Source organism: Sorex fumeus, unplaced genomic scaffold, assembly GCF_029834395.1.
Source record: "Sorex fumeus unplaced genomic scaffold, SorFum_2.1 ptg000026l, whole genome shotgun sequence".
NCBI lineage: Eukaryota > Metazoa > Chordata > Mammalia > Eulipotyphla > Soricidae > Sorex > Sorex fumeus.
The window spans coordinates 10,726,856-10,754,852 of NW_026606083.1; the positions used below are offsets into that span (position 1 = coordinate 10,726,856).

At 56.5% G+C, this 27,997-nt stretch overlaps 1 protein-coding gene across 15 annotated transcripts in view; it reads left to right on the forward strand.

Annotated features, from left to right (window-relative positions):
- The window catches only part of CELF2 (CUGBP Elav-like family member 2), a 638,321-nt gene that overhangs the window by 578,081 nt on the left and 32,243 nt on the right, over positions 1 to 27,997 (forward strand). For all 15 annotated transcript variants that reach the window (XM_056114747.1, XM_056114742.1, XM_056114737.1 and 12 more), the window contains 4 exons: positions 5,409 to 5,491; positions 19,331 to 19,379; positions 21,806 to 21,940; positions 27,375 to 27,454. In XM_056114747.1, the coding sequence (XP_055970722.1) occupies positions 5,409 to 5,491; positions 19,331 to 19,379; positions 21,806 to 21,940; positions 27,375 to 27,454 (347 nt within the window). The remainder of the gene's footprint in view (positions 1 to 5,408; positions 5,492 to 19,330; positions 19,380 to 21,805; positions 21,941 to 27,374; positions 27,455 to 27,997) is intronic.

Below are 27,997 nucleotides of genomic sequence, written 5' to 3' on the forward strand. Positions count from 1 at the left end.
AAACCATTTGTGATGCGTGTCGGGGAGGCCTGTGGCACTTGTCCCCCAGGGTCTGCCACTCTCTGCTCCCTCACTCCCTGCGGCTCACACCCAACGTGGCACCCAGCTGCCAAGAAGCTGGGCCGGGAGCCCAGGCCCTGGGCAACAGCCCCCCGGAGTGTTCTCACCAGATGCCCTCCAGAACCAGCATCTCCCCGGGTCCTGCAGGGTGTCAAGTGGGGAGATAGGGAGACATGGGTCCTCGGGGCAGGAGCTTATGGCCAGGAAGCCTGAGCTCTGCCCCAGGCTGGGTAAGGACCACCTGTATCTCTCGGTACAGGAAGGGACATCAGTGGCCCGCGTAGAGGCCTGAAATGCTGGCAGCAGATCCAGCACCACTTCCCAGGTTGCAGCTCCAGTCTGCTAGCCAGGGTGGGGAGCTCAGTGGTCACCGGGAGTCTGGCCCTCTGACAGAGTGGAAAGGACTCTCCTTCCCAGGATCCTCTTTTTGCCAGGGTCCCCCAGATGGATCGGTGGGGATCAGCTGTTGCTGGGGATGGGCCAGGTGCCCTCAAAGGAAAGGGGGATGGTGCCAACGTGTGTCGCTGAGCCTGGGCAGGGGGCAAAAACTCAGAACAGGAGTCAACAGAACTTGAGGGCTTAAACCCCCCAGACCCCTGGCTCTGGCTCGCATTGGCCTCCACTGACCACCTACACAAGGCCAACAGCCTCCCCCACTGACCCCAGCCTCTTGTCTGAGTCCCGACTTCCTGAGAGGAGGGAGCTGGGTCCGTCATCACCTGAGGCGTCTGCTGCCCAAATTAACCCGAGCCAGCCCAAGCCACGCCGACACAGAAACGCGCCATGGCATGGACAGCTGGAGTACATCCCTAACAGCTGTCCATGCTGTGAGTGGAAAAGAAGCCGGCCCCTGCCCCAGCTGACCCTGGCTGGCATCCGTAGGCATCACTGGCCTCTCAAAGGATCTTCCCCTTCCTCCGCCGAAATGACCTCTGTGGTCAATAGGGCTAATGGTTTGCAAAGTGCTGGGTGGGTAGGAAAGGTGATGGGGCGGAGAGGGTGTGGGAGGGAGTGTGCTCGCCTGGCACGTGGACCCCCCCTACCGGGTTGGACCCCTGAACCCTGTCGGGTGCCCTGAGCACAGAATCAGGAGTAAACTGTGAGCTCCCCAAAATGTAATCATACTTAAAAAAATTTTTAAGATAGTAGTGTTTTATCTGGCCATGTATAGAGTGATGTCACAACCCCAGGAGAAGTGAACAGCCTAGAAGCTCGTTGGGGTGAAGCAAGTGTTGCTGTATCTACATATTAGGGGTGAGGGCAGTGCTGGGAATCGGACCCAAGGCCTGGCCTGTGCACGGCCCATGCCGCAGCTTGACACCTCAGCCCTCAGGACTCCAGCTGCCTCAACAGCTGTGCGTCCCCACACACCTTGGACAGGAGCCGCTGGCCCTGCCCACACAGAATGAGATCCTGCTGCCATGGGAAGACAAGGGGCAGTGAACAGCTCTCTCCTCCTCCCCACATCCGCCCTGTCTCCCTGCCCCACCCCAGAGGTGGTCAGCGTCCACCCGTTCTTCTTCCTTTGTCTGTCTCTCAATTTCCTGTCCCTGTGGGTGAAACCATCCAGTTCTTGCCGTTTTCCCTCTGACCCAGTTGTGCCCAGCCACCTCCCCCCACCCCCCGACCTTCCAGCTGTGGCATCACCCTCCCCTGCCCTTTCCCAGGAGCGAGCATGAGACCCTGCTGTCCACATGCCTCAACCCTGCACATGGCCCTGTGGCTGGCGTGGTCTCTTCCTGCTGCTGTGTTCAGACACTCAGATCCGTGGCCCAGGCCCTGTGGCTCTGTCCAGGTGCTGGAGAAAACACCGTCGCATTTTCCAAAACTACTTGTACTGCTGGATGTTCCCAGTTTTGCCTCTTTTTTTTTCTCTCCCTCATGGTGCCAGAGATCAGACTTAGGGGATCCCCGGTGCAAGTGCTGCACGGCTGAGCCGCAGGAGTCCTGAGGGGGCCACTTGAACCCTGCGCCATGGATCTGGGCGTCCTGGGGGGTGCTTGGCCATGTAGTGTACATGTGAGTGCAGAGAAGGGCAAGGCCCAAGCCAGAGCTGGGAACTGAGGATCAGACCCCCAAAGGCGCATTTGGGGGTCACCATGTTGCCAGAAAAGTCTCCCATGGATGCTGACCTCAGGGGTCAGCGTGTCCAGCTGATCCTTCCCCCTTGTGCCTCGTGCAAAGTTCGTTTCCCGCGGGCAGACTTGCGTGTGATCAGGGGGTGCTTTCTCATGAAGAGGGTTGATTTCCAGTGGGTGCTGAGAAGCGCTGGTGGGCCACGAGTCTGAAGGGCTCAGGTCTGAGTGACGGTCACCCCCAGGGTCACTCAGGGTCCATGAGACAGTGAAGGGGCAGAGTCTGAGGGTCGGGTCAGCTCCCTTTGTGTCCCACACACCCCCGAGACCCCTCCCCACCTGTCACCGAGTCCCCACGCTGCCGTCACACCGGCCTCCCCCTGCATCTCAGGGGCAGCCCCCTTGCCCACCTCAGCCTTGTTCCAGGAGCCCCGCAGGAAGCTCACTGCTGAGGACGAGCCCAAGGTCTGGGACCTGGGCCCAGCCACAAGGGTGCTGTCCTGCCGGGGAAACTGGGCCCCTTGCAAGCTGCCCAGAGCCATCCAGGCTGCGCCCTTGCCTCTCACCAGTGCTCCACCCACGGTTCTGCTTACCGGTTCCCAGTGCTCGCTTGGCTGACCTGCGGGTCACTGCTCTTTTCTGGGCACCCGGGGCCAGGGCCATGTCCCCTCCCCACACTGAGACTGCCTCTCCAGCCTGGACTCCACCCTGGTCCCCAGACCATGAACTCTCCCCCAACTCTAGTCTTGGCTCTTTGTCGGAGCCTTGGCCCCACGCTGCCCGGTGCCCAGCAGGGGCAGGAGAGAAATTTCTGGAGTTCCTGGCTGTCGGGAGCTTGCAGACCCCAGGCTCCTGCTGGTCTGTCTTCCTCCCCGCACCACGCAAGTCAGGCCCACTTGGTGTTTTTCTGCGGAAAGCTGCAACTCAGTTTTCCTGTTTCCAATTATTCTGTGATTTGAAGCGAGTGATGCCTATGGCTTTTCTGGGAGGGGTGGGAGGAGGGGCGCCTTTTTAAAAAGGAGAAAAAAATCATCGCTCGTTCATTGGATGGGTCAGTCTCCAACATGGGCTTCAGTCGGCAAGAGCCAGAGAAGGGAAAGTCCCACCTGGGACTCTTGGAGGACCCCCAGGTTCGGGCCCCCTCAGGACACGTCCCCGGGACTGGTGTTCTTCAGGCCACAGAGCACTTTGTCCTGAGTCATGGGCCCAGCACGTGTAGGGTTTTACCTGCCTCATCTCAGTGGGCTGGGGTGAAGCGGAGCCAGACTTGACAGGGTCCCACGTTTCTTCTCCAGACAAGGCTGCTGTCCCAGGGAGGGCGGAAAGTGCCCTGGGAGGTTGCACAGGCTCTCCCTAGCTCCCGGGAGTGGGCTCTTATTCTGAAAAGCGGGGCTCCCATGCCAATGCCAGGGTGTGTCGGGGTGGGATAGTAAGCCCCCACGCTCCATCCACACTACTCCCGAGAGGTCCAAGCCCCAGAGTTATCCTCCTCGGCTTGCAAAGGGCTCTGAGCTCCCTCCGCATGGGCCCTTCCCATCAGTGGGGTCTCAGGACCCCCAAGAGCTCCCCTAGGGTCCGTGTGCTGTCCACCTTGGTGAACCCCTCCCTCCCTCTCTCCCTGCACTTTCCTAGGCCTGTGTGGCCTCAGCCCCGTGCTCTGGAGCCCAGGCTGGCAGGGGGGACCCTCCCATTCCTTCTCAGTTGCTTTGTGAGGCCAAGCTACTATAAGTGTGGAAACGGACAGACTCCATGCCAGGCGGGGCCTTGAGTCACATGTGAAGGTTTGTGTGCAGAACCCCGGGTGCTTCCGCAGTCTTGGCTGTTTGATGAGCAGCTCTAGGAATGTGGCGTGAGCATCCATGTCTGGGCTCACACGGGTTCCCTGCTAGACCCTCCCCATGCTCAGCTGCTGCTGGCCTCTGGCTACTTCTGCCTCTCCAAGTCCTTTGGGTCCCTGGCCTGTTGCTGATGCCCTAAGGTGTCTGGGATGTCCCAGCTGCGGCTTGAACTGTGGCCCAGCCTTTGTGGTCCCCTTGGCTCTGTGGTATTAGGCACAGCTGTGTGTGGGGGGGGGGGGGGAGGGGGGAGTGGGTAGATGGGTGAGTGCAGACCCTGCTGTTCAGCCATCTGTGGGCACAAGTGTGTGGTCCGGGAGGGCCCTCACTGGCCAGAAGCACCCCGTCTCTTACTCCTCCCCACCCCAACCTGTCCCGCTGTCCATGCGTTTTGTTTGGCTGCCTTATGGGCAGGCGAGATGCCAAGGGAACCAATGAAATTAGCTGCATCTCCATGGCACAGCCATGTAGCGATGGCGAGATTGTGCTCAGGGCCTCCCCCAGGCGCTTCACTACCCAGACAAGTACCCAGATGTCATTAGCGCTAGGTGGGGGGAGGGGTCAGCCATCCTCCAGAAGGTCAAAGGTCTTGACCCCAGGGTCTTTGGTAGGGGCACTTGTGTTGCCTTGCACGCAGCCAACATGGCTGACCCAAGTTCGATTCTTCTGCACCTCTTGGAGAGCCCAGCAAGCTACCGAGAGTATCTCGCCTGCACGGCAAAGCCTGGCAAGCTACCTGTGACGTATTCGATATGCCAAACACAGTAACAAGTGTCACAATGGAGACGTTACTGGGCCCGCTTGAGCAAATCGATGAACAATGGGAGGACAGTGACAGTGGCTGGGGACATTGGTGCTGGGGAATGTGCGCTGGTGGAGTGATGGGTGTTTGATCATTGTATGACTAAAACTCAATCATGAAAGCTTGTAACTGTATCTCATGGTGATTAAATAAAAAAATTTTTAAAGTGTGGGGTTCCGTTCTGGCAAACACACGTGGGGCCTTTGTGCTGGAGACGGGGGAGCAGGTCGGCCGGCCAGGGCTGCCAGACACTCATAGCGCAATTCCAGAACCTTTGCACTTAGAAAGAGACTGTCGGGGCCATGTTCTGCCGCCTTGAGGAACTCTTCTCTGATGCCCATCGCCGTGTGTGCCTGGCCAGTCCCATCAGCATCTGTCCTGGCCCATGTTCCAGAGAGTCTGGCCCCCAGAGCAGCACCCGGGGAAGGCCCCAGTCTCCACGGTGGGCTAAGCAGAGAGACGGGCGGGGGTGAGGGCGGGGGTGAAAGGCCGGGCATCGCTCTCCCTGCCCTCGTGGACTTTGTTATCTTTAAATTGCGCCTCCTTTAAGTCGATTATGTGCTCGCCCTGGTCTCCATTATATCCAAAGCAAAGCATTCACAGACGTTTCTAAGACCTTTTTCTTTCTCTCTGTAGGTTGTTGTTTCGTAACATTTTATACAAGAAAAGCTGCACTTGAAGCCCAGAATGCACTGCACAATATTAAAACGTTACCTGGGGTGAGTCGGTTTATTTTTGTACCAAAAAATCACTTTATTGCTGTGTTAGGGGGGAGGGGGGAGGGAGGAGAACTTGATCTAAAGGTTCTAAGCTAGGGACGTGACTTTAGTCTCTGGAGGTTGACACCCCCACACCCCCGTCCGGACCCTCTGTTCACAAGGGTGGACAGCTGGCCCTTGGCCCATCGGACTTTTTCAACCTGAGTCACCCAGCTGGATGGCCAGGGTTGCCAGACAGACTAGGGGGCTGAGATTTGGGGGGTGCTGGGGGGACGCGGTGAGCGGGGGGTAATAACCCACACAAGAGAGGCAAGTGGAGACGGAAAAGCTTTTACTCACCAGGAGCGCCTTTCAGATTTCCCCTTCAGATTTTTCTTTTGAAAGGACGAAAGTGTGCCCTGCCTGGCCGCAGCGGTCCGCCTCCTAATGGCCCGAGCAGTCGGCGGTGGTTAACAAAGCAGCAGTGCCAAGGCCGCTCGGGGCTTCGTGTGGACAGAGGACAGATAATACAAAGTCGGCCGTTCCTCCCCGCTTCCTTCCCGGCACCGTCTGATGATCAATGCTGTTCGCGCGAAATGAACCAGCGCCGTCTGCGGCGGCTCCATCAGAAAGCTGTAGGGGCTCTCCAGAGGGTCCCCGCGGCTCTGTCCTCAGCTAGCCCATGGCCTCCTTGGCGGTTGGGATATTTCCCCGGTGACCTGGACGTTGTTGGTGCTGAGTTGATTCAGTCCCATGAAGCGTGTGTGGGTATTTGTGTTTGCGTGGGCTTGGTTCTTTGCTTTTTAATCCCGACGAGCAGGGGTGGTAGAGAAGGCGGGTTGAACCCAAGAAATCGAGGGAGCGTGATGTCCGCAAGTATCTGCGGGTCTCCTCTAGACTGACCCCATCCAGCTGTAGTCCGTGCCCACGGTAGAAGCATGTTTGCGCTGCTGTGTACGTGCGTGGGACACGGGCCACGCAGGGAGCAGAGCAAGCAGTGGCCTTCAGCCGTGCAAATGGCGGGATGTTGACAGGGCTAGTAGAGGCTGGACAAGGCTTCCAGGGTCGCCCAGGCTTCTGATCCCCTACACAGAATCCGTTATGAGCGTTGTTTGTGGGAGACACCAGGTTTGTTAATGCACATATGTGCAAATTAGGTGGGGGGTGTCAGGAGAATTCTCCCTCCCAGGCCAGCTCCTGTCCCCGAGCCTTGGGAACCCATCTCTGAGAAGGCAGCTGTTTCTAGTTCCACTGAGCACTATTGTCGGTGACTCATTTCAGTACGGTTCTCCCTGTTAGTGGGCCTTTTCTAGTGTGAGATGGGGTGGGGGGGCTGTAGGGGCCACGTGATGGAGAGAAGCAGCCTGTCCGCTGCATAGTCAGACCATCCTCATTTCCCTGGTCAGACCCAAAGACCCCATGGTAAGATCCCTCTCCTAAAATAAGGGCTTTTCCATAATTGCCCCCCCCCCACACACACACACACGCAGAGCTCTTTTTGTGTCTTTAAGAGCATTACCCGAGGGGCTGGAGAGATAGCACAGCCTGTAGGGCACTTGCCTTCTGCATCCTAAAGGGTCCCTGAGCCCACCAGGAGTGACTCATGAGTGAGAGCCAGGAGTGACCCCTGAGCTCCACCAGGTGTGGCCCTGAAAATAAACAACAATCAAAAAAAAGAAAGAAAAACAAATTTTAAAATGTTACCCAAGAAGATGGATTTGGTTTACACCTTCCGATAGATTCATGCCATACGTTTAGTTTATTGATGTCACGTCACATCCTATGTTAAATTAATGCCAAGTGCTCCTGGCTTGAATCCTTTTCCCCACCGTCAGAAACTCAGATCCAAGAACAGGCTTTTCTGTGAATATTCTCAGGAATATTCTGCACATTTCAAAATTAATGGGTTCGTAGCGATGATGATATCATTGATGAACACACTTCTCTTCAGGACTCCTGAGCAGGCCTGACCAGGCAGCAGCATCTGGATTTTTTAAGTTGCTTTTCTCTCATTCTTGCTCCTCTTTTCCTTCTCTCTCCCTCCCCTTTTTCTCTTTCATTCTCTTGCTTATTCCACTCTCTGTCACTCTCCACCCCTCTCTCCACCTCTCTCTCCATCTCTCTTTCCATCTCTTTCTATCTCTCCATCTGTCTCTCCATATCTCTCTCTCTCTCCATCTCTCTCTCCACATCTCCCTTTCCCTCTCCCTCTTCCCATTTAAGAATTCTGCACAAGTTTAAAGGTGGGTAGTTAGAGACCACTATAAAGGGCACCAGTTCCGGCCTTGGAAAAAAGATGGTTTGCGGCTTGTTGGGGGTTTTCTTTTGATCCAGTTCAATTTCATATGCCCAATTATTCGAGGCAGGTTAAATGGAATTCTGAAAAAGTCAGGTCTGATTTGTTGCCTGGGCGCCTTCCCCAGGCACGTGCTCTTGCTACATTTGCCATTTCAAATTAGGGAAATGGAAACAGTCCCACCTCCTGCATTCCTGAGCGGCTTGACCTGACAAACAACACCCTTCACAGCTACGACGAGGGGTAGGAAAGCGGCCGCTTCTCAGCTGAGCCCTGGGTGGACAGGAGGAAATGGGAACAGACATAAAAGATTAATGCGTATTCTTGGGGAAAAAATATTACAGGGTGCCTTGCTGTTTGATTACAAGCCTTGGAATTAGTCAACATTTCCATAATTCTAAACCAATATACACCTGTTTTCCCACTGTGATGTGAAGGCACAACTTAATTTAACGGAAGCCCCGCTGTGCTAAATCTCTCATTAAATACCAAGTGAGTTCGGTAATTTAAAGTTGTAGCAATACTATTTTAACTGGTTGCCTTCATATTATGAAATTAATAAGAAATTAATGATGCACTTTGCCATATGCCTTCAATTCCTTTCTGACTCAAAATAAAAGGGCTAAAGAAAAATGCATCAGCAGCTGACACTTTAAAGCTTTTCTGGTTGTAATCATTTTCCTGCGGATAAAGCCCATTAAAAAGGCAACTTGCTGTCTTTTTTTTTTCCCCTGCAGTGTCCAAAACTTTCCGCTCGAGACCAGATCAAAATAGCGCTATGTGTTTGTTTGGCTCGTTCGATTCTTCCTTGGCTGTTGCTGTTTAATGTCACAGAACTTTTATCACGCAACCAGACTTGATGTTTTGGGGTGATCTTTTGTTCTGGGGGAGCAGCGTGAGGGGAACCATTGTCTGGATGTGGTGGTTGTGTGTGCCCAGGGCTATGTTAAAGATCCTCTTCCCACCAGGACTGGGATTCATAGATCACAGAGCCCCCGTTTCATGGGCCGGGGGCCAATAAAGGAGAGATTTCAGCTCCGCTCCCCCCCCCCCACCACCACCATATCTTCCTGCGAGCCCAAAGCACCGTCTCGGATTTGACCCTCTGTCAGTCCGGAGCAGAAAATGGAGCTCTGAGTCCTCTCCTGCTCTCTGTTCAAAGTACCGAAGGCCACCAGCAGATTCTAGCTACAGCTGCATTTTGACTCAGACATCACTGTATGTATTCGCTTTAAAAAAAACGATTACTAACAGATCTTCCATTCCGATTCATAAACAATGTGTATCTGCTGAGAGGTCACATCAGTAATATTTCCTAATGTCATCTAGATGTATTTCCTGCCTGGTGTTAAATTTGTCTCCAGCAAACAGCCATTCAGTTTGAGTTTGTTTGTTTTGGGGTTGTTGGGGGTTTTTTTGATGCTATAATGCTACTGTGGTTTACAGAAATAAAAACCTTAGGCACGGATGATATTTCCTTAGATGATCAAATTGAGATGATTGCCTTATTGATCATACACATACATATACATACCACACTCACACACATACACACTCATACACATACACACACATTCACATTCTCATACACATGCACTCATACATATATTCTGACACCCTCATATACTCACATACACCCATAACACTCATACACATTCACTCTCACCCATACACACACACTCCCATGCATACACTTACACACCCATACACACACATACCCATGCACACTCACACTCCCACTCCCATGCTTATACTCACACACCCATATGTACTCACACACGCCCATAACATACATTCACACTCATGTGCTCTTGTACAGATACACTCACACTCTTATACTCATATACACACCCATATATACTCACACACTTGCACACACATTCACACTCACACAGTTTCATACATTCACACTCACATTTACACACAATTTCATACACACACTCACATTCACACACGCACACTCTGTCTCTCTGTCTGTGTCTCTGTCTGTCTGTCTCTCTCTCACACACTCAACCCCTTGAGTGGTGTGTTTGTGCTAGCAGAGTGCATTGTACTGAGGTATGGGTCCGTGGGCCATGAAACCAAAGCCCCAGCACCTGCAGTCACACCCCAACAACTGCCTCCTCTGAATAAGTTCCACAGAGATGCCAAACTGCTGAAGATTTCAGGTACACCGGGTTTTTTGGCTGAAAACTCTGGACCTTCTTGGAGTGGGGGTGGGCGACCTTCCCCCCCTTGTCCCCATACTTCCAGAAGCCCCAGCAGCCACACCCACATTCTACACCACCGCCTGCAGACTCACAGTCCAGCCGCATATTCTGGATGGCAGCCGTGGAACATCTCTGAACTCTCTAACACTGACACCCCAGTCTGGGCACACCAGATGGGATGGGGTATGGCCTGGGGGCCTGATGAACAAACATGCACGCAAGGCTCAACAGACCCTCAAGCAATGGCTTAATGTCCCCATGATGAGAGATGACAAATTTTCTTCTATGGAAATCCTTTTTGATCATTCCATCGGTGGTCACAAACAATATAAAATAAATGACTGTGGGCTAGAGCGATAACACAGTGGGTAGGGTATTTGCCTTGCACGTGGTCGACCCAGGTTTGATCCTTCCACCCCTCTTGTAGAGCCCAGCAAGCTACCAAGAGTATCCCATCCACATGGCAGAGTCTGGCTAGATCCCTGTGGTGTATTCGATATGCCAAAAACAGTAACAACAAGTCTCACAATGGAGACGTTACTGGTGCCTGCTCGAGCAAATCGATGAACAACGGGAGGACAGTGTGACAGTACTACTATGGGCCTGCTATGGGGGCGGACTTGAGGGGTGGTTGGGGAAATGGGGACAATGGCAGAGGGAAAGTGACAGTAGTGATGGGATTGGCATTGGAGTATTGAAGCCTGGAACAGACCATGATGGACAACTTTGTAAACCACGGTGCTTAAAGGGGGAAGTGCCCCATCTCCCACCATCACATTCCCAGACAGCAGGCCCAGGAAAGGCAACTCTAAAGGTCTATTTGATGCTTGTGGTTCTAATTTGACTTTTTTAAATAACAATGAGGCCCTTTGATGGAGGGAGCAGAGAGATCATTCTGCGGGCAGGGCACTTGCCTTGCGCATGACCAACCCAGGTCTGTTTGCCAGTACCAGATAATTCCCCAGTACTGCCGAAGTGATCCCTAAGCACAGCCAGGAGTAGCCCTGAACACCCCAAAATGAAAGCAAGAGAAGGAAACCCCAAAGAGGACGGAGGCCTTTATGGCAACACATGTCGGCTGACCAGCAGGATGGTCTCCGGAGCCCAGCACCTAGCCCAGCTGCCCACTCTTCTGTCCAGCCTGGTCATAGCCTCTCTGGGATAAAGCCAGCTGGGAGAGCTGCAGCCTCCCTCAGAGCAGGCATGGCGTAAACTCATTCAGTCACAGGCGCGGTGGCAGGAATACAGCCTGGCAAAGCTCTTCGGCTCTGAGGGCAAGCAGGGGTCTCTGGAATGTAAATGTCTAATGAAACACTGACAGCACGTCACCTCCACACTTTGCTCCCCATGCGCTTCTGCCAGCTTTCCTGAACCTAGGCTCTCGTTTCATTCAACGCTGGTCCATGAAGGCATGAATGCCCTAAAATTATCTTTGTCCAGCCAAGCAGCCACCTGAAAGGGGTGTGTGTGTGTGTCTGTGTGTGTGTGTGTGTGTGTGTGTGTGAGATCACAACATGCTACCATGGGCCAGGAAGACACAGGGCTGGGGTGACAGCCCTGGGGAGCCTTATTCAGTTGGGGGAGCTCCGTGTCAGGGGGTACCTGGTACACGACCCAGGGAGTCCCTGGGCCCCTCACTCCTGCTTTGGAAGGGCCTTTCCCTGGGCGAGCCTCAGGCACTCTGGAGACCTGACCATTCCCCCGAGAGCAGATCACTGGGGTCCGACACCCCTGGGGGTGCTCCTGGCTTCCATTCTCCCAGGGTCCCGCCTGGAGAGAGATGATGCCCTCAGCCCCTCTTCCTGCTGCTAATATGCATTTAATGGCGCTGTTCTCAGAGTGTCAGCGATAATAATAGCATTAGCTTCGTCATTATTCTGTCATGAACACCCACCCCATCTCTCATCACGGCACAGAAACTCTGCCCCTCCACACACACACATGCACGTGTTCACACGCACACACATACATACATACACATATGCACATTCACACACACGCACACACACGTGCACATATACACACATGTGTGCACGCACACACTTAAATACATACGCACACTCACACACGTGTACATGAATACACACACATGGACACACATACATACGCATACTCACACACAGATGCACACACATGCACACACTCACACATTCACTCACACTCACACACACTCACACACATGCACGCACACACACCCCACCTCAGCTCCAAGCCGTGAGGCCAGCTCTCTGTCCTGAGGCCTCGTCCAGCTGTCCCAACAGCCTCGCCCTCAGAGCCAGGTCACACAGGCCCTCTGGGCCCGCATTGTTGGAGCCCAGGGTTTGCCGCATTCCTGGGTGCCAGGGAAGGCGGGTTCCCAGAATGAGGGCATTTTTCTGGCATGCAGCGCATCCCTCTGCCACCCCCCACCCCGATCTGCTGGGCACCCCGCACACTGCGGGCTGTGACCTCAGACCCCCAGCTGGAAAACAAAAGGAGGGTCTAGGGCTTACACGCTGTGCACCTTTGCGTGCAAGGCATTTCAGTACTCGGAGTCTCCGAGGGAAGGTGCTGCAGGAGCATGTGGCCACCCTCTGACCTGCCTCCCCTGGCACCCAGAAACCGCCAGAAGTCTTCCTTTCTCTCCCTGCAAAGGCAGGGGTGGGCCTTATGTCCGTTAGCCACCCTCAGGCCTCGCAGAACCGTTCAGAGGCACTGTCCCTAAACCATGGACCAGCACTGGGAGGATAGATGGGTAGGTGAGTGGTCAGGCAGATGGATGAAGGGGGTTGGACGGGGGCATAGGTGGATTGGTTGCGCAATGGGTAGATGCCTAGCTAGGTAGGGCTGAGTAGAATGTTCTAGGGAGATTGAGCTAGGGAGATCTAGGTAGACTGATATTACTTGCTTCAACTATTGGTTGGTCATCTATGAGTGTCTGAGGGGGATATTTCTGACAGCTTCTAGGTCAGCCTGTCCATCTTGTGGCCCTACGCTCTCTGCTTCCCTCTTCCATCTGCCTGGAAGCCAGCAGGGCCCTGACGCAGACGTGTTCATGCCCAGGGGACGCGGGAGGGAAGGAAGTCATCCCTCTCCCTCACCACCGCAGTGTGGATGAGTGTGAGCTTCGGGGTGGCTGGGCCTCCAGTACACATGTGTCTGCACAGGGCTTCATGGGGGCAGGGCCGGAGCAAGAGCACAGTGGAGAGGGCACTTGCCTTGCATGCGACTGACCCAGGTTTGAACCCTGGAATTCCATAGGGTCCCCTGAGCACTGCGATGAGTGACCCCTGGGTACACAAAAATAAAATTTTGGGGGTTCTTGCTTTGCTTTCTGAAAGTATCTCAGGGGACATCTAAGCATTCACCTTGTTATGTGGAGGCCCGTGGGTCCCTGCACCACCCCCCTCGTCCCCATGTGGCAAAAGCAGACCAGCCTCTGAGCAGTGGGTGCTGCCTGTGTTCCAGGCCCTGTGAACCCTGCGACCACTGGGGGTGCCACTTGGCCACATTCCTGGTGAAGCAGAACCATTGTCCAAGGCCTATGTTGGCCCCAGGGACTGACACAGAGTTGGGGTCGGGCCCCCTCTGGTCCCCAGGAACCATGTGCTCTGCTCTTGAGGGCCCCCACGTCAGCACAGACTCTGTGCCCAATCCTGTCCTGTCTGCTGCCTCATCTCGCCCAGAGAAGCTATCCCAGGGCAGAGCTAACCCCTCAGGTCCCAGGTCACCCCAAGGTCAGTGCTTCATTCCAAGGCCAGCCCAGGGCCCCCACCTGCTCCTCTGAGCCCTGCAGCTTCCTGTGGAGCTGGTGGTGTGCTCGGATAGAGCCAAGGGCTGTCCCCCACTGGCTTTGTCCTGCCCGGCAACACAGTCAGGACAAGTATGCAGAAATGCTGACCCGCAGCCTGTTCTCCAGAGAGGCCCCCAGCTCCCTCTCAGCTACATATATGCCTCAAAGTGCTTCTCTGTCCTCCTGCCCAAACTCTGAGTCCTGTCCACATGCTGCATGCTAGTGTCCATCCCCAGCCATCTGCCCACCTCCCATCAAGGCAGGAGCCACGCCCTCAGGATGGAGCACTGACCATGAGATGGAGCACTGACCTTGGGGTGAAGCACTGATGCATTCAATGGGGGATGGAGCACTGATCTCTGGGTGAAGCACCGATCTTGGGGAGGAGCATTGAATGTGGGTTGGAGCACTGACCTTGGGATGGAGCGTTGACCTTGGGGTGGAGCGCTGACCTTGGGATGGATCACGCTGACCTTTGGATGGAGTACTGACCTTGGGATAGAGCACTCCCATTGGCATGGAGCACTCACCTTGGGGTGGAGCACTCACCTCAGGGTGGAGTACTGACCTTGGGATGAAGCGCTGACCTTGGGATGAAGCACTGACCTTGGGGTGGAGCACTGACCATGGGGTGGAGCACTGATCTTGGGGTGGAGCACTGACTGTGGGGTGGAGCATTGATCTTGGGGAAGAGCATTGAACGTGGGATGGAGCACTGACCTTGGGATGGAGTGCTGACCTTGGGGTGGAACACTGACCCTGGGATGGAGCACTGACCTTAAAGCCTCACTCCTGGGCCTGCACCTTGTCCCACGGAGCCCCTTCCCCCCATTTACCTTTGTCACTTAAATGTCAGCCCCTTGCCATGTATGTAATGGCCTTGGCTTGAATTTTTTATTTGATCTTCCAAGGGCTGAGCTGCAAGATGAAGAGTATTTATAGAAAAAAAAAAAAATCGACCCGCCGTCATGATTTCCCAAAGCTCCGCCAACAAGTCTTTTCCAAAGTTGGTAAACGCGCTCACATTAGAGGGGAAGGTGCAAAGCAGAGGGAGAAAGTGAAATAAAGTCTTAAGGAATTAACAGGGCTGGGCTTTGTTTGGCAAAGTATCAACCAAAGTAAAGTTCTGCTGCAGAAGGTGAGAGGGGAAAAGAACTGAACCGCTTCCAAACAGTATCAGTCCTCACTCCCACACTGATGGGTCTGCATCTTAAAGCTGGGCGATGAGGAGTAGCCCTGAAGACAGTTTCCCCAAATTTTTGGTAGGGAATCTAGGGGTGTGTGTGTGTGTGTGTGTGTGTGTGTGTGTGTGTGTGTGTGTGTATGTATTTAAGCCAGCCTCATTTGTTTTTTTGTTTTTTAAGTGGGAAAATGCTTAATCATTTTGCTAAACATGATTAAGAAAGGACAATTACACTAGTTACCGCCTTTCATTCACTCAGTTAGTACGAATCCCAGAGGCCAGGGAGGTAGTTAAATACGTGAATGGGGAAGGCTCCTGAGTTGAGGTATGGTATTTATTTGTCGGGTGTAAATGAAGTTGTCATCCCTAAGCCAATCAAACTATGCATTTTTTATGAGAGGTTGCAACTTGCAGAGAGATGGAAATGTCAGGCACTAATTAATAAACGCGGCTGGCAACGCAGCTCAAACAACCGGAGACCCGGGAGCTCAGCCCTGCGGCTCAGACAAAGGCACTGGCACTCTCTGTGGCTGGAGGGCGGGGGTGGGGGGAGGGGGAATGCCTGGCTCATGCACCCATGTCTGTTTGGGACCCTGGTTTCAGAGACCTGCCTGTCGGGGGGGTTGGGGGTGGGGGGGTTGTCGTGGGGAGGCCCTCCGAGCGCGGGCAGAGGGTGACGGAGCACATTGCCGCCTTCCCTCCTGATGCTCTGTTTGGTTTTGCTTGTAGAGTGGGTAAATACTGCAGTGGATTTCTGGAAGGTTCTCCAACCCTTCCAATGGAGAGAACTGGCAGGAATTCAACTCCAGGGGCTTTTGATGAGTCACGAGGGAAGAAGATGGGGAAGGCGGCAGTGGGAACCACGTCACGGCAGTACGTGAGGGGTGCTAGACTCTGTCCGGGCTGCTGTCTGAAACGGCTTCACACACTGCTCCCGGCACTTGACACTGGGTCTTGCTGTGCTGGACTCTCAGGGGTCCTATTAAAGGAGACACGTAGTGTGTGTCTGAGAAGGGCGGTCAGAAAATTCTAGGCTTAGGGAGGTGTCCAGTTTGGCTGGGATGAAGGGTGGTCACTCGTGAGAAGTGAGGCTATAACTGGGGTTCAGCAGATAAGCCCAGGAGCTCAGACTTACGTGGGCAGAGAACGGGGTCTTTGAGCACAAGGGGGAAAGGGAGCATAACATGGGGGAGGCTGGAAACTCTGGAGAGTGGGTGGGTGGGGACCCTGGGGTAGCCCAGAAGAGGCAAGAAGCGCGGTCTGGAACCCAGGCGGCAGAGATGAGGTGTTCTGGAGGGAAGAGCAGAGAGAGCTGAATGCCCAGGCCCAGGGAAAGTGACCAGGTTAGGCCAGGGTGTTGGGAAGGGGTGAGGACAGTTATCCACAGGGGCCCATTCCCAAGCTTCCCCTAGCTCAAAGGTGACCCCCCATCCCAAAGTGACCCCCAGAGGTGAGCAAGTCCCAGGTGTGGACTGTGCGACCCTGGCCCCCACCCTCCTCGTTCCAAGTGGCCTCAGTCCTCATTAGCAGATGTGTCGCTGATGGGAAGCCCAGGAAAGTGGGGATCCCAGGGGAACCCCATAGATCCCTGCGGCTTCCCCCTGCCCTCCCACTGCGCCTTTCTCTGGAGGAAACCCCTCATTCCTTTGCTCCTCTCCTTCTGCGGCAGTGTGTTGAGTTTGGGTTTGGGGCCATACCTTGTGGTATGCGGGGCTAACTCCAGGCTCTGCGCTAGGGAATCACTCCTGGTGGGGCTTAGGGCTTGAACCTGGGTCAGCTGTGTACCAAGCAAGTGCCCTCCCCGCAGTATTATTGCTCTGGCATTTTATGAAATGGAAGCTATAGAAGCAAGTTTACCAGTGTTGCTGTTCAACAAGAAGACAGAAGCTCCAGAGTCTGTTCAACATGGATACATTGTGCCCCTAAAGCTGCCTGGGTTGGGCCAGACCAGACAGGGACAGCGGGAGGGTGCTTGCCTTGCACACAGCTGACCTGAGTTCGATCCTCAGCACTCCATATGGTCCCCCAGGCACTGCCAGGACCATATCTGATAGCACAGTCAGGATACCATATCTGATAGCAAGCCACCCCTGTGCATCGCCAGTGTGGCCCTAAAGAGCTGAGTGATGAAGGGCAAGGGTCCATCCCTGAGAGACGGGCAGCCCGGCGGCTTTGGGGATCCGTTGGCAGTCCTGCCCCTCCTGATGAGGACCCACCCAGGTGTCTCCACTTGGTAGCCATCCTGTCGAAGCCACTCAGACCGTTTCTGAAACTCCCTTGAGAAGATTCCAGAAGTCTCCATTGTGGCCGCCGTACCTGAACCACGGGCTGTGCTCCTGGGCCAGCCCCAGAATTCCAGGTGCCTCTCCCAACTACAGCCACTCCTCATGCCTGTCCCCTCTCCCTCCACTTTCCTGCTGAACAGGTCTGTAGTGGCATGGCCGCACTTGGAAGCAGACGGGCGGGTTCTGCCATGCTGCAGGTTTAACTGAACCTTGTGTGCGAGGCGGGCTCATGGCCAGGCTCAGATACATGTCCCACTCCGAGACCCCCAACCTGCCTCGGGATGCGGGAGCAGGTGTGGATGACGGGTGCTGGTGCCCGTGGGCCCCGCCTTGCCACTGCCACGGGACCTGGTGAATCATCCAGGCACAGGCCAGCAGCTGCCAGGGTCGTATGGTGTCCGCTATCCACAGTCACTGTGACAGTGGGCAATGGCTCCTCACTGGCATTGCGGCCCCCCTGTTCCCGAGCCACAGCTGGACACTGCCGGGGACATGTGGACAGTCCACATGCTTGGGAGGAGGAGCATGGAGCTCCACCTGGGCTCTGTCCCCTGGGCCTGGAGCACCCAGCCTCTGTCCCAGCATGCGTGTAAGGGACACGAGAGTGGTCCCAGCCCACCGGTCAGTTAGGGGGCTATAATAGGGAAGCCTGTGCAGGAGCCGGGAGCATGGGATGCTGGCCTCCCATGTATACTGGCGTGTCCTGTGCCACTCTGCGTGTCCAACCTCATCAGCACCTGTGCTCACGGCCCCAGGTCGGCCCCAGCGTGTCCACCAGGCGTGGCCACCACCACCAGTATGCACACAGTGTGTCTACCCTACGTGCGGGGTCCAAGCTCCACCCCCCCACAGATGCCCACCTGTATGGTCTCTCCCCTTTGCTGGGCCTTGAGACTGCAGTGAGGACCTTCACCCTCACCCCTGCACATGTAGGCCCCGACATGGAGGTTTATGGGGAGGGAGCGACTCTAACGGCTCTTGCCACGTCCTCCTGGACACCCAGGCCCCGTGTCCAATGGGTGATGTGGGAGATAGTGTGTGGGTGACCACAAACTGTGCATACCTCACGTCACACAGCACCCTCCCCCATGGGCTCAGAGAGTAAGTGGAGACTGGATTCTGACCCCCGCCGCCCCTGCCCAGCCCAGCACTTGTGTGCTCCCACATGGGGTGAGTGGGCCTCGGCCTGGCTGGTCCAGGGCCGCTGGGGCTCCAGCACAGAGCAGTGCCCACTGTGTGGATGGTTCGTGGGTTTCCCCAGCTTCCCTGTGGGCCCGTCGTCCACCTGCCTGCAGGACTTTGCCTGTCGGCCTGGACGTGGCCAGCCCTTGGCTCACAGCCCTCCATAGGTGGCACGCAGGGCTGCCCTCCCTCAGCACCCGCCTGCCGCCGGGGCCCAGTCCCCTAGCCCAAAGAGGGCGTGGGGCAGCAGAGGTGGAATCGTGCAGGGGGCTCACATCTGCTGACAAGCAGTACCCTCAGACTCTCCAGTGCCCTCCCCCCAACCTCTGTTCTGTCTCAGTCCTGGCAGCGGGTTCCTGGGCTCACTGGCTGCCTCAACGCTCTTACGCTCTGTCCACTCTCTGTCCTCCCTGACCTGCACCTGTGCCTACTGGGCTCCTCACAGCCGAGCAGAGGAGTGAGGGCCGCCCCCAGCAGGCCATGTGCCGCATGCCCCATGCCCGGGGCTTCTCCCCTTCCCCCTCCCATGCCCCTGTGATGCCCCCCTACTTGGACGCCCCCGGTGGGTACTGGGTCCCTTGTTGCCACCAGCCTGCTAATACTGTCCCTCACTTAAGAATTGCCACCAGGACACCCTCTCACTTGGGTCGGACCCAGAGCCAGCTCGGAGCAGTGCGCAGTTCAGCAAGGGCAGGATGGCAATGCCACCATCCCCCCAGTCTTCCTGCTTGGGGACGAGGGAGGAGAAGGCACAGCGGTGGGCCCAAGTCTGATGACAGAGGCCTGGCTTCTGCAGGGAGCGGGAGAGCGCCCCCTGCCAGCCGCACACTGCGGGGCTCCGAGTGGTTCCCGGAACTCGGACGGAGCATCCAGGGTCCCTGAGCCGGGGCCACTGGCCAGCCTGCCTTGACCTTGCCCCTTTTCTGTTACAGATGCATCATCCCATTCAGATGAAGCCCGCGGACAGCGAGAAGTCGAATGGTAGGTGTGCCTGCAACTCCAGTGTCCGCCGTGAGGTGGGGTGGGCAGGGAGGGCTGAGGAGGCCCACCTGGAAGCTGTGCGGTTTGCACCCCTCTGCCCAGGGGGCCACGGCCTGCACAGGGGAGGCCTGTTTGCACTCTGCAGACAGAGCCCGGAGTCAGCCCGCCATGTTCCCCACACCTCGTGGGAAAGCTTCGGAAAGCTCTAAGGAGAAACGCCCCTTCAACCTCCCCAGTCCCCAAGCGGGCCAGAGGCCCAGGCACTGAGCATCGTCCCAGAGGTCACGGACCTGCCAGGCTCCCATGTGGCCTGGCCTCATTCGTTCCGATGGACCTCTAAGGAAAAGCCACTTAGAGATGCAGAGAGGGTCTCCGCAGGCCTGGGCGATGGGGACACCTGCCATGTCGGCAACTCCCCAGGTTGGCTTGGCCACGTTCAGCCACGGGGGTCAGCACGAGTGAATCTCTGCTCCCCCGCTATTAGGCCCAGAGTGGCTGGTGGTAGGGGTGGGACTTCCACCCCCTGCTGCCCCACCCCCCACCCCAGCCGCCTCCTGCTTCGTGGCTTCCCAGAGCTCCAAGAACCTGGCGCCCAGCTCCCTGTGCCCCAGTGGCCACATTCATGCAGAAGAACAAGGCAAGGGTCAGGGAGGCGCTCAAAGGGCCTGTCCGGACTCTGGGCACGAGCCAGCCTTGATTCCCAGCCCCCTGGAGAGTCCTGGAAAGGTTCCCCATCCCTGCCACCCCAGAAGCCCAGCAGAACAAAGCAGGACAGGAGCTACCCAGGCAGGGCTGGTTTCAGGCTTGAGGATGTGGGGGTCAGCCCAACAGCCTGGGGAAGATGGTCAGTGCCAGCTACTCCCTGTTCGGGGGTACTGGGTTCCTCCTGTACCTCTGGGAAAAGAGCCCCTGGCATGGCTCAGGGACGCCCCACACCCCAGGTCAGCACCTAGAGCACTTTCTCATTGCTGCCCCTTCATCTGATCACAGGAGCCTCTACGGCCGTTCAGGAACTGAGGGTCATGGTGCCGGGCCCCTACGGCAGAGGCCATGGGGCCCATCAGGCTGCTGCCCGCTGGCCCTTGCCGAGCTCCACCATGGGCCCGTGCTTCTCTCCAGCCTCAGGGCCACATGCTCACCTTTAGCCCCGGGATGCTCTCGACCCCAGCTCAGAGACACCATCGGGCCAGACCTCTCCCCAGCTCCCAGGCCCAGTCAGCGCCCCTGCCCGCCACTTGCTGGGCCCAGCCACTCCTGACGCCACTATGGGGTCCTGGGGCCATCCATCAGTGGGTAGAGGCCAGGGTTGGAGTGAGGAGCCTGCAGACCCTGGTCTGTCCAGGCCCCCTTACTGGGTCTAGGCAATGAGCCCCTTCTCAGGGGCCCAGCCGGAGGGCGCAGTCGGTGGCCACCAGTGTGGCCATTTCCCCTTCCGTTTAGAGACATGAATGGGGACGAGGCGCTGACAGACACCCCACAGCCACTGCTCCCCAGCCCCTGCAGGTCTGAGGCCAGAACATGCACCCAGAGGGCCACCCAAGGAGAGGACATGCTGTGGTCCTTCCACACAGGGTGACCAAGTGTTTCAGAGCGAGCTCTCATCTCCCTGTGGGCCCATGCAAGCACTGGCATGGGTCCTGCAGCAAGCGGAGGAGGTGACCCTAATCCAGCCCCTCGTCGGCCTCCGTGGGGATGAAGCAGCTTGTGGGGGTGGCTTAGGCTCACCGGAAGCTTCCCTGAGTCTCCTGCCACATCTAGCCCCTCTTCTGCCCTTTGTCTTTCACCCACACTCAAGCTTGAAACATCTAGCAAGAAGAATAGAAAAATTGGGGCTGGAGCCATAGCACAGCAGGTAGGGCATTTGCCTTGCACACGGCCGACCCGGGTTCGATTCCCAGCATCCCATAGGTTCCCCTGAGCACCAGCAGGAGTAATTCCTGAGCTCAGAGCCAGGAGTCACCCCTGTGCATCGCTAGGTGTGACCCAAAAAGCAAAAAAAAAAAAAAAAGAATAGAAGAATTAAGAATATCCAGAAAGACGGGGCCGGAGTGATAGCACAGCAGGTAGGGCATTTGCAAAGCCAGGAGGAACCCCTGAGCATTGCTGGGTGTGACCCAAAAAGCAAAAAACAAAACAAAACAAAACAAATGTATTAAAAGAAAAAAATAATAATATCCAGAAAGAGTCTGGTTCACTCAGCCATGTCGCCACCTCCCTCTCTCTCCACAGGGGGCTTCACAGCGGTGATTAGCTCAGTTCTCTAAGACACCAGGAGGAATAGAATGTTCTGGAAGGGCAAATGGAAGCTCAGAGGGCAGCAGGGGTGCCGGGGTGGGGACGGCCTTGGGGTCCCCCCGAGACAAGGCGGCAGTGCACTGTGAGGGTGAGTGAAGGGGCCGTCACTCACACGTGCTCTTTGTCCTCAGCCGTGGAAGACAGGAAGTTGTTCATAGGAATGGTCTCCAAGAAGTGCAACGAGAATGATATCAGGGTCATGTTCTCTCCGTTCGGCCAGATCGAGGAGTGCCGCATCCTGCGGGGGCCCGACGGGCTGAGCCGAGGTGAGTGCCCGGGAGGCAGGGTGGCACCGCCCGACACCAGGCCTTCCCTGGTGGGCTCCGTGGGGGAAGGTGGACAGGCCGGGGGCGGGAGCCCCGCAGAAGCTGAGTGTCCCCACTGTTGTCTCTGCCCAGCCAAGGTGGGCCGGGGCCCCCAGGAACCTAGGGCAGGTCGCTGGGGTTCATCCCCGAGAACAGGCACACAGGGTCCGGGGGCCAGACTGCCCTGCCCGCACACCCCCCGTCCCCAGCACCTCAGGAGGGCACTTCCCAGCCCTCCCTGGACACCAGCTGAACTTCTCCCAGACTCCGCACTGATACCCAGACCCCCGCCCCCACCCCAGGCAAGGGCAATGGGCAGTGGGCAGCAGTCAGGGAACTGTGCAGGGGCAGGAAGGTGGCCTCAGCTCTGCAGTTTTGGGGTGTGAGCACAGGAGACCCCGGGCTTAGGGAGCAGAGGGGCTAGAGGGGAGCCATGCCACGCCGGGACCCTCAAGGCCCGGAAGGAAGGGGGGCGCTGAGAGGAAGCCAGGCAGGGTGGCCGGAGCATCTCCTCACGGCTCTGAGACCCCCAGACTAGCCCCCGAGAGCCGGCTCAGGCCGGAGAGAGTCCAGGGTGACGGCGTGACCTGCCAGCAGGTAGCCCCATGGCCCAGACCCCCACGATTCCCAAGGCTGGGCCAGGAGCAGCACTCAGCTCAGCTTGGCCCAGAGCAAAGCTAGATTTGAGCCAATGAAGATCACAGAGGAGCTGGAGGGAGGCAGGGAGGACGCGGGTGAAGGACGGTGCCGGCCCAGCCATGGGTGTGATGAGCAAGGGATGGTGGAGAAAACCAGGGGCCGCGGGAAGTCTGGGCACCCCAGGCTCTATGGGGTGTTTCTCCTCCCCCAAGCCAGGCACCAGCGGCCTCCCCAGTGTGGGGTGAGGCGTGTCTGGGCCCTGCGTGGTGGGACTGTGTCCACGGTGGGGGCAGTAGGGGGGCTCTGAGCTGTTCACGCAGCTCGCCCAGTGGGAAAGACCAGCCAGGATGGACGAAGGGCCAGAAAGGTTCTGCGGGACCCTTCAGCGCCCACTCCGCACCTCCTGGGCACCCCACCCACCCAGTCACCACAGGTCACACCAACCCCTGCGTGGTTACCCCTCTGCCCTCTGCCCTAGCTCCTGGAGACACTTCCTGGGGGACAGGGGCCCTGAGCACTCCCACCCAGCCTCTACGGCACTGGCCACAAGCCTCATCTCAGCCAGGGGCTGCAGGTGCATTTCCTGAGGTACCCAGGCCCCGTCAGGATAGTGGGGGCTCCCTCCACAAGTCCCTGTACCCTGGCACAGCCTCTCGCAGAGACGCGTGGCCCTCCACGCTCCCCCTCCCGTGCCCGCTGCCATTTAAGGCCTCAGAATCTCCCGGCTGTTTATGGTACCCAACATTCTCCCGACCTGATGGGTGAAGCGGTCAAACCTGGGGCTGCTGGCTGAGCCCAGGCGGGCACTGTGCATTAGCTCCTGTGTCCTGGGGGCATGAGGACAGGGCTTCAGGCTGGCTCGCTCAAGCATGTGGGGACCCCACTTTTCCCAGGCCCGTGGGTGCCCCGAGCATCAGCCGCAGCCTCATCCCCACCCTAAGGCCGGGCTGCCTTTTATCACCTGACTCCAAGGAATGTTCCAGGCTCCCCTCACTGTGACGCTTTGCCAAGGGTGAGGTTGTCCCCGCATGCTCTGCCCAGTCGGCCGGAGGAAGCCGGCACCTGTGTTAAGGAGACCAGCAGCATCGCAGGCCAGGGTAAGGGACCCACGGCTGCCCCCGGCCGGCATTCAGGGCCCTCTTGTCCAGAAGACTCAGCGAGCCCTGAGAGCCCGGCTCTGCTCACGGAGTTTTTCCTTCTGGCTCAGAGGAGGCGTCTGCTCATGGCTCTGTGAATCCTAAAGCCCCTCACAGCCCGGAGCAAGGGTCCCGTGTGCCTGGTCTTGCCCCAAACTGCTGGCAGGAGGAGGCGAGTGGAGGAACGTTTCCCCGTGAGTCATGCTCTTGGTGGAGTGGCGAGGCGGCTGCCCAGTCGTCCCAGGAGCTGGCTTCTTCTCCCTGACCTTCAGAGAGGGACAGGAAGCAGCGGCTAGGTGCACACAGGCCAGCAGTGGCCGCGACACAGTGCTCCCCAGGCTGCCCACCTTTGGGGCTCTTCACGCGCAGCCGCCGGAGGACAGTCTGCCGACAGAGCCCCTGCACCATTCTAGAACCTTCTTGGCTGGCTCTCAGGCCACAGCCGCCGCACGCAGCATGCGGGTGGGCAGGAGAGGTCAGCGCCACCTACAGCCGTTTCTGTCCCACTGGGCCTGGAGTTTCTGTCCCCCAGGGCTGACAAGGCAGGGACGACTGCCATCTCCCGCTGCAGAGGAACGACAAAAGCCAGCAGGCCCCCACCCAGAAGCATTCGGTTCCAGACACGGAGCCTCCCCAGGGGGCACAGAGATGGGGTTTTCTCCACGGGGATATTCTCTCATAATCGGACACAGCACACGGCACAGGGCCCGACAGGCACAAGGAGATTCTCTCTCTCTGTCTCTGTCTCTCTATCTCTCTGTCTGTCTCTGTCTATCTCTGAGACTGTGTTTCTGTCTCTCTGTCTCTCTCTGTCTCTGTCTCTCAGTCTCTCCAGTTTCTGTGTCTCTCTCTGTCTCTCCTGTCTCTGTCTCTGTCTCTCTGTGCCTCTCTCTGTCTCTCACTCTGTCTCTGTGTCTCTGTCTGTCTCTGTCTCTCCAGTTTCTGTGTCTCTTTCAGTCTCTCCTCTCTCTGTCTCTGACTCTGTTTCTCTGTCTCTCAGTCTCTCCTCTCTCTATCTCTGTCTCTCAGTCTCTCCTCTCTCCATCTCTCTCTGTCTCCCTGTGTCTCTCTCTGACTCTGTCTCCCTCTGTGTCTCTGTCTCTCAGTCTCTCCTCTGTCTCTATCTCCAGTCTCTCTGTCTCTCACTCTCTCTCCTCTCTCACTTTCTCTCTTTTCTCTCTCTCTCTCTCTCTCACTCTCTCTCTCTCTCTCTCTCTCTCTCTCTCTCTCTCTCTCTCTCACACACACACACACACACACACACTCACTCCCGGTCTCTCTCTCTCTCCTAAAAAGGCTAGACAGTCGCCCGAGTTCTCAGAAGGTCTTTGGGATAGGGCAGGGGACAGCCCATAAAGCTATAGGCATAAGCCCCGGGGTGCAGCGAGGAAGAGCTCTCTGTGCTGTTGCTAACCCTTTCCTCTGGGGCCCTGCTAATGGTTTTCTTGTCTTTCTCACTAAGTGACTTACCCACGTCCTACTTGTTCTGGGATTGTGGCAACTGCATCAGCTGTGCCTTATTGATCTCTGTCCACATTGTCCGTGCTTCTCAATGCGTCCCTAACCTCCGTTTGGGGGTGCGGGTGGACCCCCGCTCCTGGGTAGTCAGAGGCGCCTGTGGGCGCCACACAGGCTCGGCCCAGGCCCCCTCTAGGAGCCTCCAGCAAAGAAATGCAGAAAGAAAACGCCTCCGAGTGCCTCCCATTGGTGCTGCAGGAGTGAGGCTTCTCTTGAACGGGCAAGAAATCTGGGGTGCACCTTTGAGCACCAGTCTGGAGAGCGGCTGAAGCTCTGCCCTCTGTCATACCCTAACCCCACCTCGCAGAGGTGCCCAGGGAAGTGGCAGCGCCCCCCTTAGCCAGGACAGCGCCCTGGCCGCCTGTGTGCAGGACCTCGGCCACGGCTTGGAAGGCCAGAGTGTCCATCACGTACGAAACTTCGGCTTCTTAAAAGCCTGTGTCATGGGACAGTGTGAGGGAAATCTGCCCCATCCTCAGCGGTTCTGCCTAGGAAAAAAGTAGCCCGTGAAGCACAAAATAAAATCCAAAGTGTTGCGTTTCCCAGCCGATCGTGTTACACCCTGGCTGGGCTTCCTCTGAGCTGCAGGGCTGGCTGGTGCCCAGACATCACCGACGCGGCCACCTTCCCCAGTGCCCAGGGAGAGTGGCGGGAGGAAAGAGGGTTCTCAGCTCACTGCTGGGCAGGAGTGGGGTCTGAGCAGGGGGTTCTGGGGACCCCCCCGGAGTCTCCCTGTCAAGATCAGAGCTCCACCCCTGCATGCCCCCTGCATGTGTGGCAGCCCGTGCCCGCCCCTCTGTTGGGGCGGCTTCTTCTGGGCATCTTTTAAGTAGCAGTGATAATAACGGCTCGGGGAAGTTGAGTGAAACCCGGAATCATTCTGAAGCAGACCATGCAAGAGGCAGGCACTGACCATCAACACACGCTGAGTGTCGCAGGTGCCTCTGGGAAATGGCTGCACAGCTGGGGAAGCTCCCATCAAACCAGCCCGAGCCTGCATGAACCTCACAGTCTTCCTCTCTGAGGATAAAATGCAGATTTCAGGAGGCTGCAGGTCTGTCAGGGACGGCTGATTAACGGTGTCACAAGAGAGGTGACCTGCGTGGGGGTTGTCGCCACCCCAGGAGCTGAGACAGGGACATGAGTGGGGGGAGAAAAGGGGGGGGGGGAACCGGCTCGGCATGCCATCCAATGGGCACAGGTGGACAGGTCTCCCCAGCCAGGAAAACGTGTGCAGCCTCAGGTACACCAAACTGTCCACGGGCTCTTTCAAAAGCCACATAGAGCTTCCCCAACAAAAAGTCGGATGCAAATGTATACGTCGCTGTCTATGCCCTGTTGATTATTCAGAGGAATAGGGCATTTGCTTTTTTGTTCCTGATTAATAATGTACTAAGTGCTTGGTACAGGATTGGGGGTATATTTGTCCGTGTTACCAAAAGCCCAGATTTATCAAGATGCACGTGTGTATTTTACCACCCCGAGGATTGAATATTCATAGTGGTGGACAATTTGAGCTCATGGAATCTATTGGCTAATTTGCCCTTGGTGTGAAGGTTTAATTATTTGCTACCCCCAAATCACCACTGAAATGTGAAAGACCAAGGAAGCTCTAACTGTGGATGCCGAAGTAAAGATAATCAGCCGTGGAGAAAAGGTTTTTTTTAAGAGAGAGAGAGAGAGAGCGAGACAGAGAGAGAGAGAGAGAGAGAGAGAGAGAGCGAGAGAGAGAGCAACTTTTTATTTGAGGAAATGCAAGCGAGATCTTAATCATTTCCAATCCTGTGGCTAAAAGAAAAAAAAAGGAAAAATAAATAAATCAAGGATCCAACTTGCCTCGTCTGAGTCACCGTTTTAGGAAACCAAACTGATCAATCAACCTTCCTGCTTTGGGTCTGATTAGCGAGTCAGGAGTGTGGATTTAAAAAAAAAAAAAGCCAAAGGCGGTAAACCCAGAGAGAGAAGTCGTTTATTCCTCTGTACTACTGAGAACAGTGTCGTCCTGTGGCAGTTCTCGTAGACTGTGTTGGTTTAACAAGCGTCCAACCCTTTTGTCTTGTTGTTTTTTGTCTTTCCTGCCCCTGTCCCCTTGTTCCCCACAGGCTGTGCGTTTGTCACATTTTCTACAAGGGCAATGGCACAGAATGCAATCAAAGCCATGCACCAGTCTCAGACTATGGAGGTACTGTATCATCTGCCCTTTCTTTGTTTTCTTTGTGCAAATGATGGGGAATGGTAACGCAATTCTCTCCGTGGCGGAATCGTTCACATGGCAATCACAGATTTAACCCTCCATCAGCCCTTCGCCCCGTTGGTCCTCTTTTCCCACTCAACCCCCCCTCCTCCCCTTCTCTCCCTCCTCCTCCTCATCCTCTCTGGCTCCTCCCTCTCCTTCCCCGCCCTCTCTCTCCCCATTCCACCCCCTCGGCCCCTCTCCTCTCCCTCTTTCCCCGAATGACTTGAAATGCATCTAGTCAACCGTGCACTGGTGGTTCTGCCCTGATTTTGAGCCTCTGATTGCAACCCCCTGCTCCAGGGCCCTGCACTGTAGTTTATCCTGCTCTGGAGCCCTGTACTCTGAGTTGGCACTGGGTTACACACCTCCCTGGCTGGGGCCAGTGTGAATTTAACATAAACAGCCTGGCCCCCGCCCCCAACTCCAAATCCCATCCAGTGCTGAATGGGGGGGCTCCTTTGATGCACTTGCTCTGAATGTGGGGTCCAG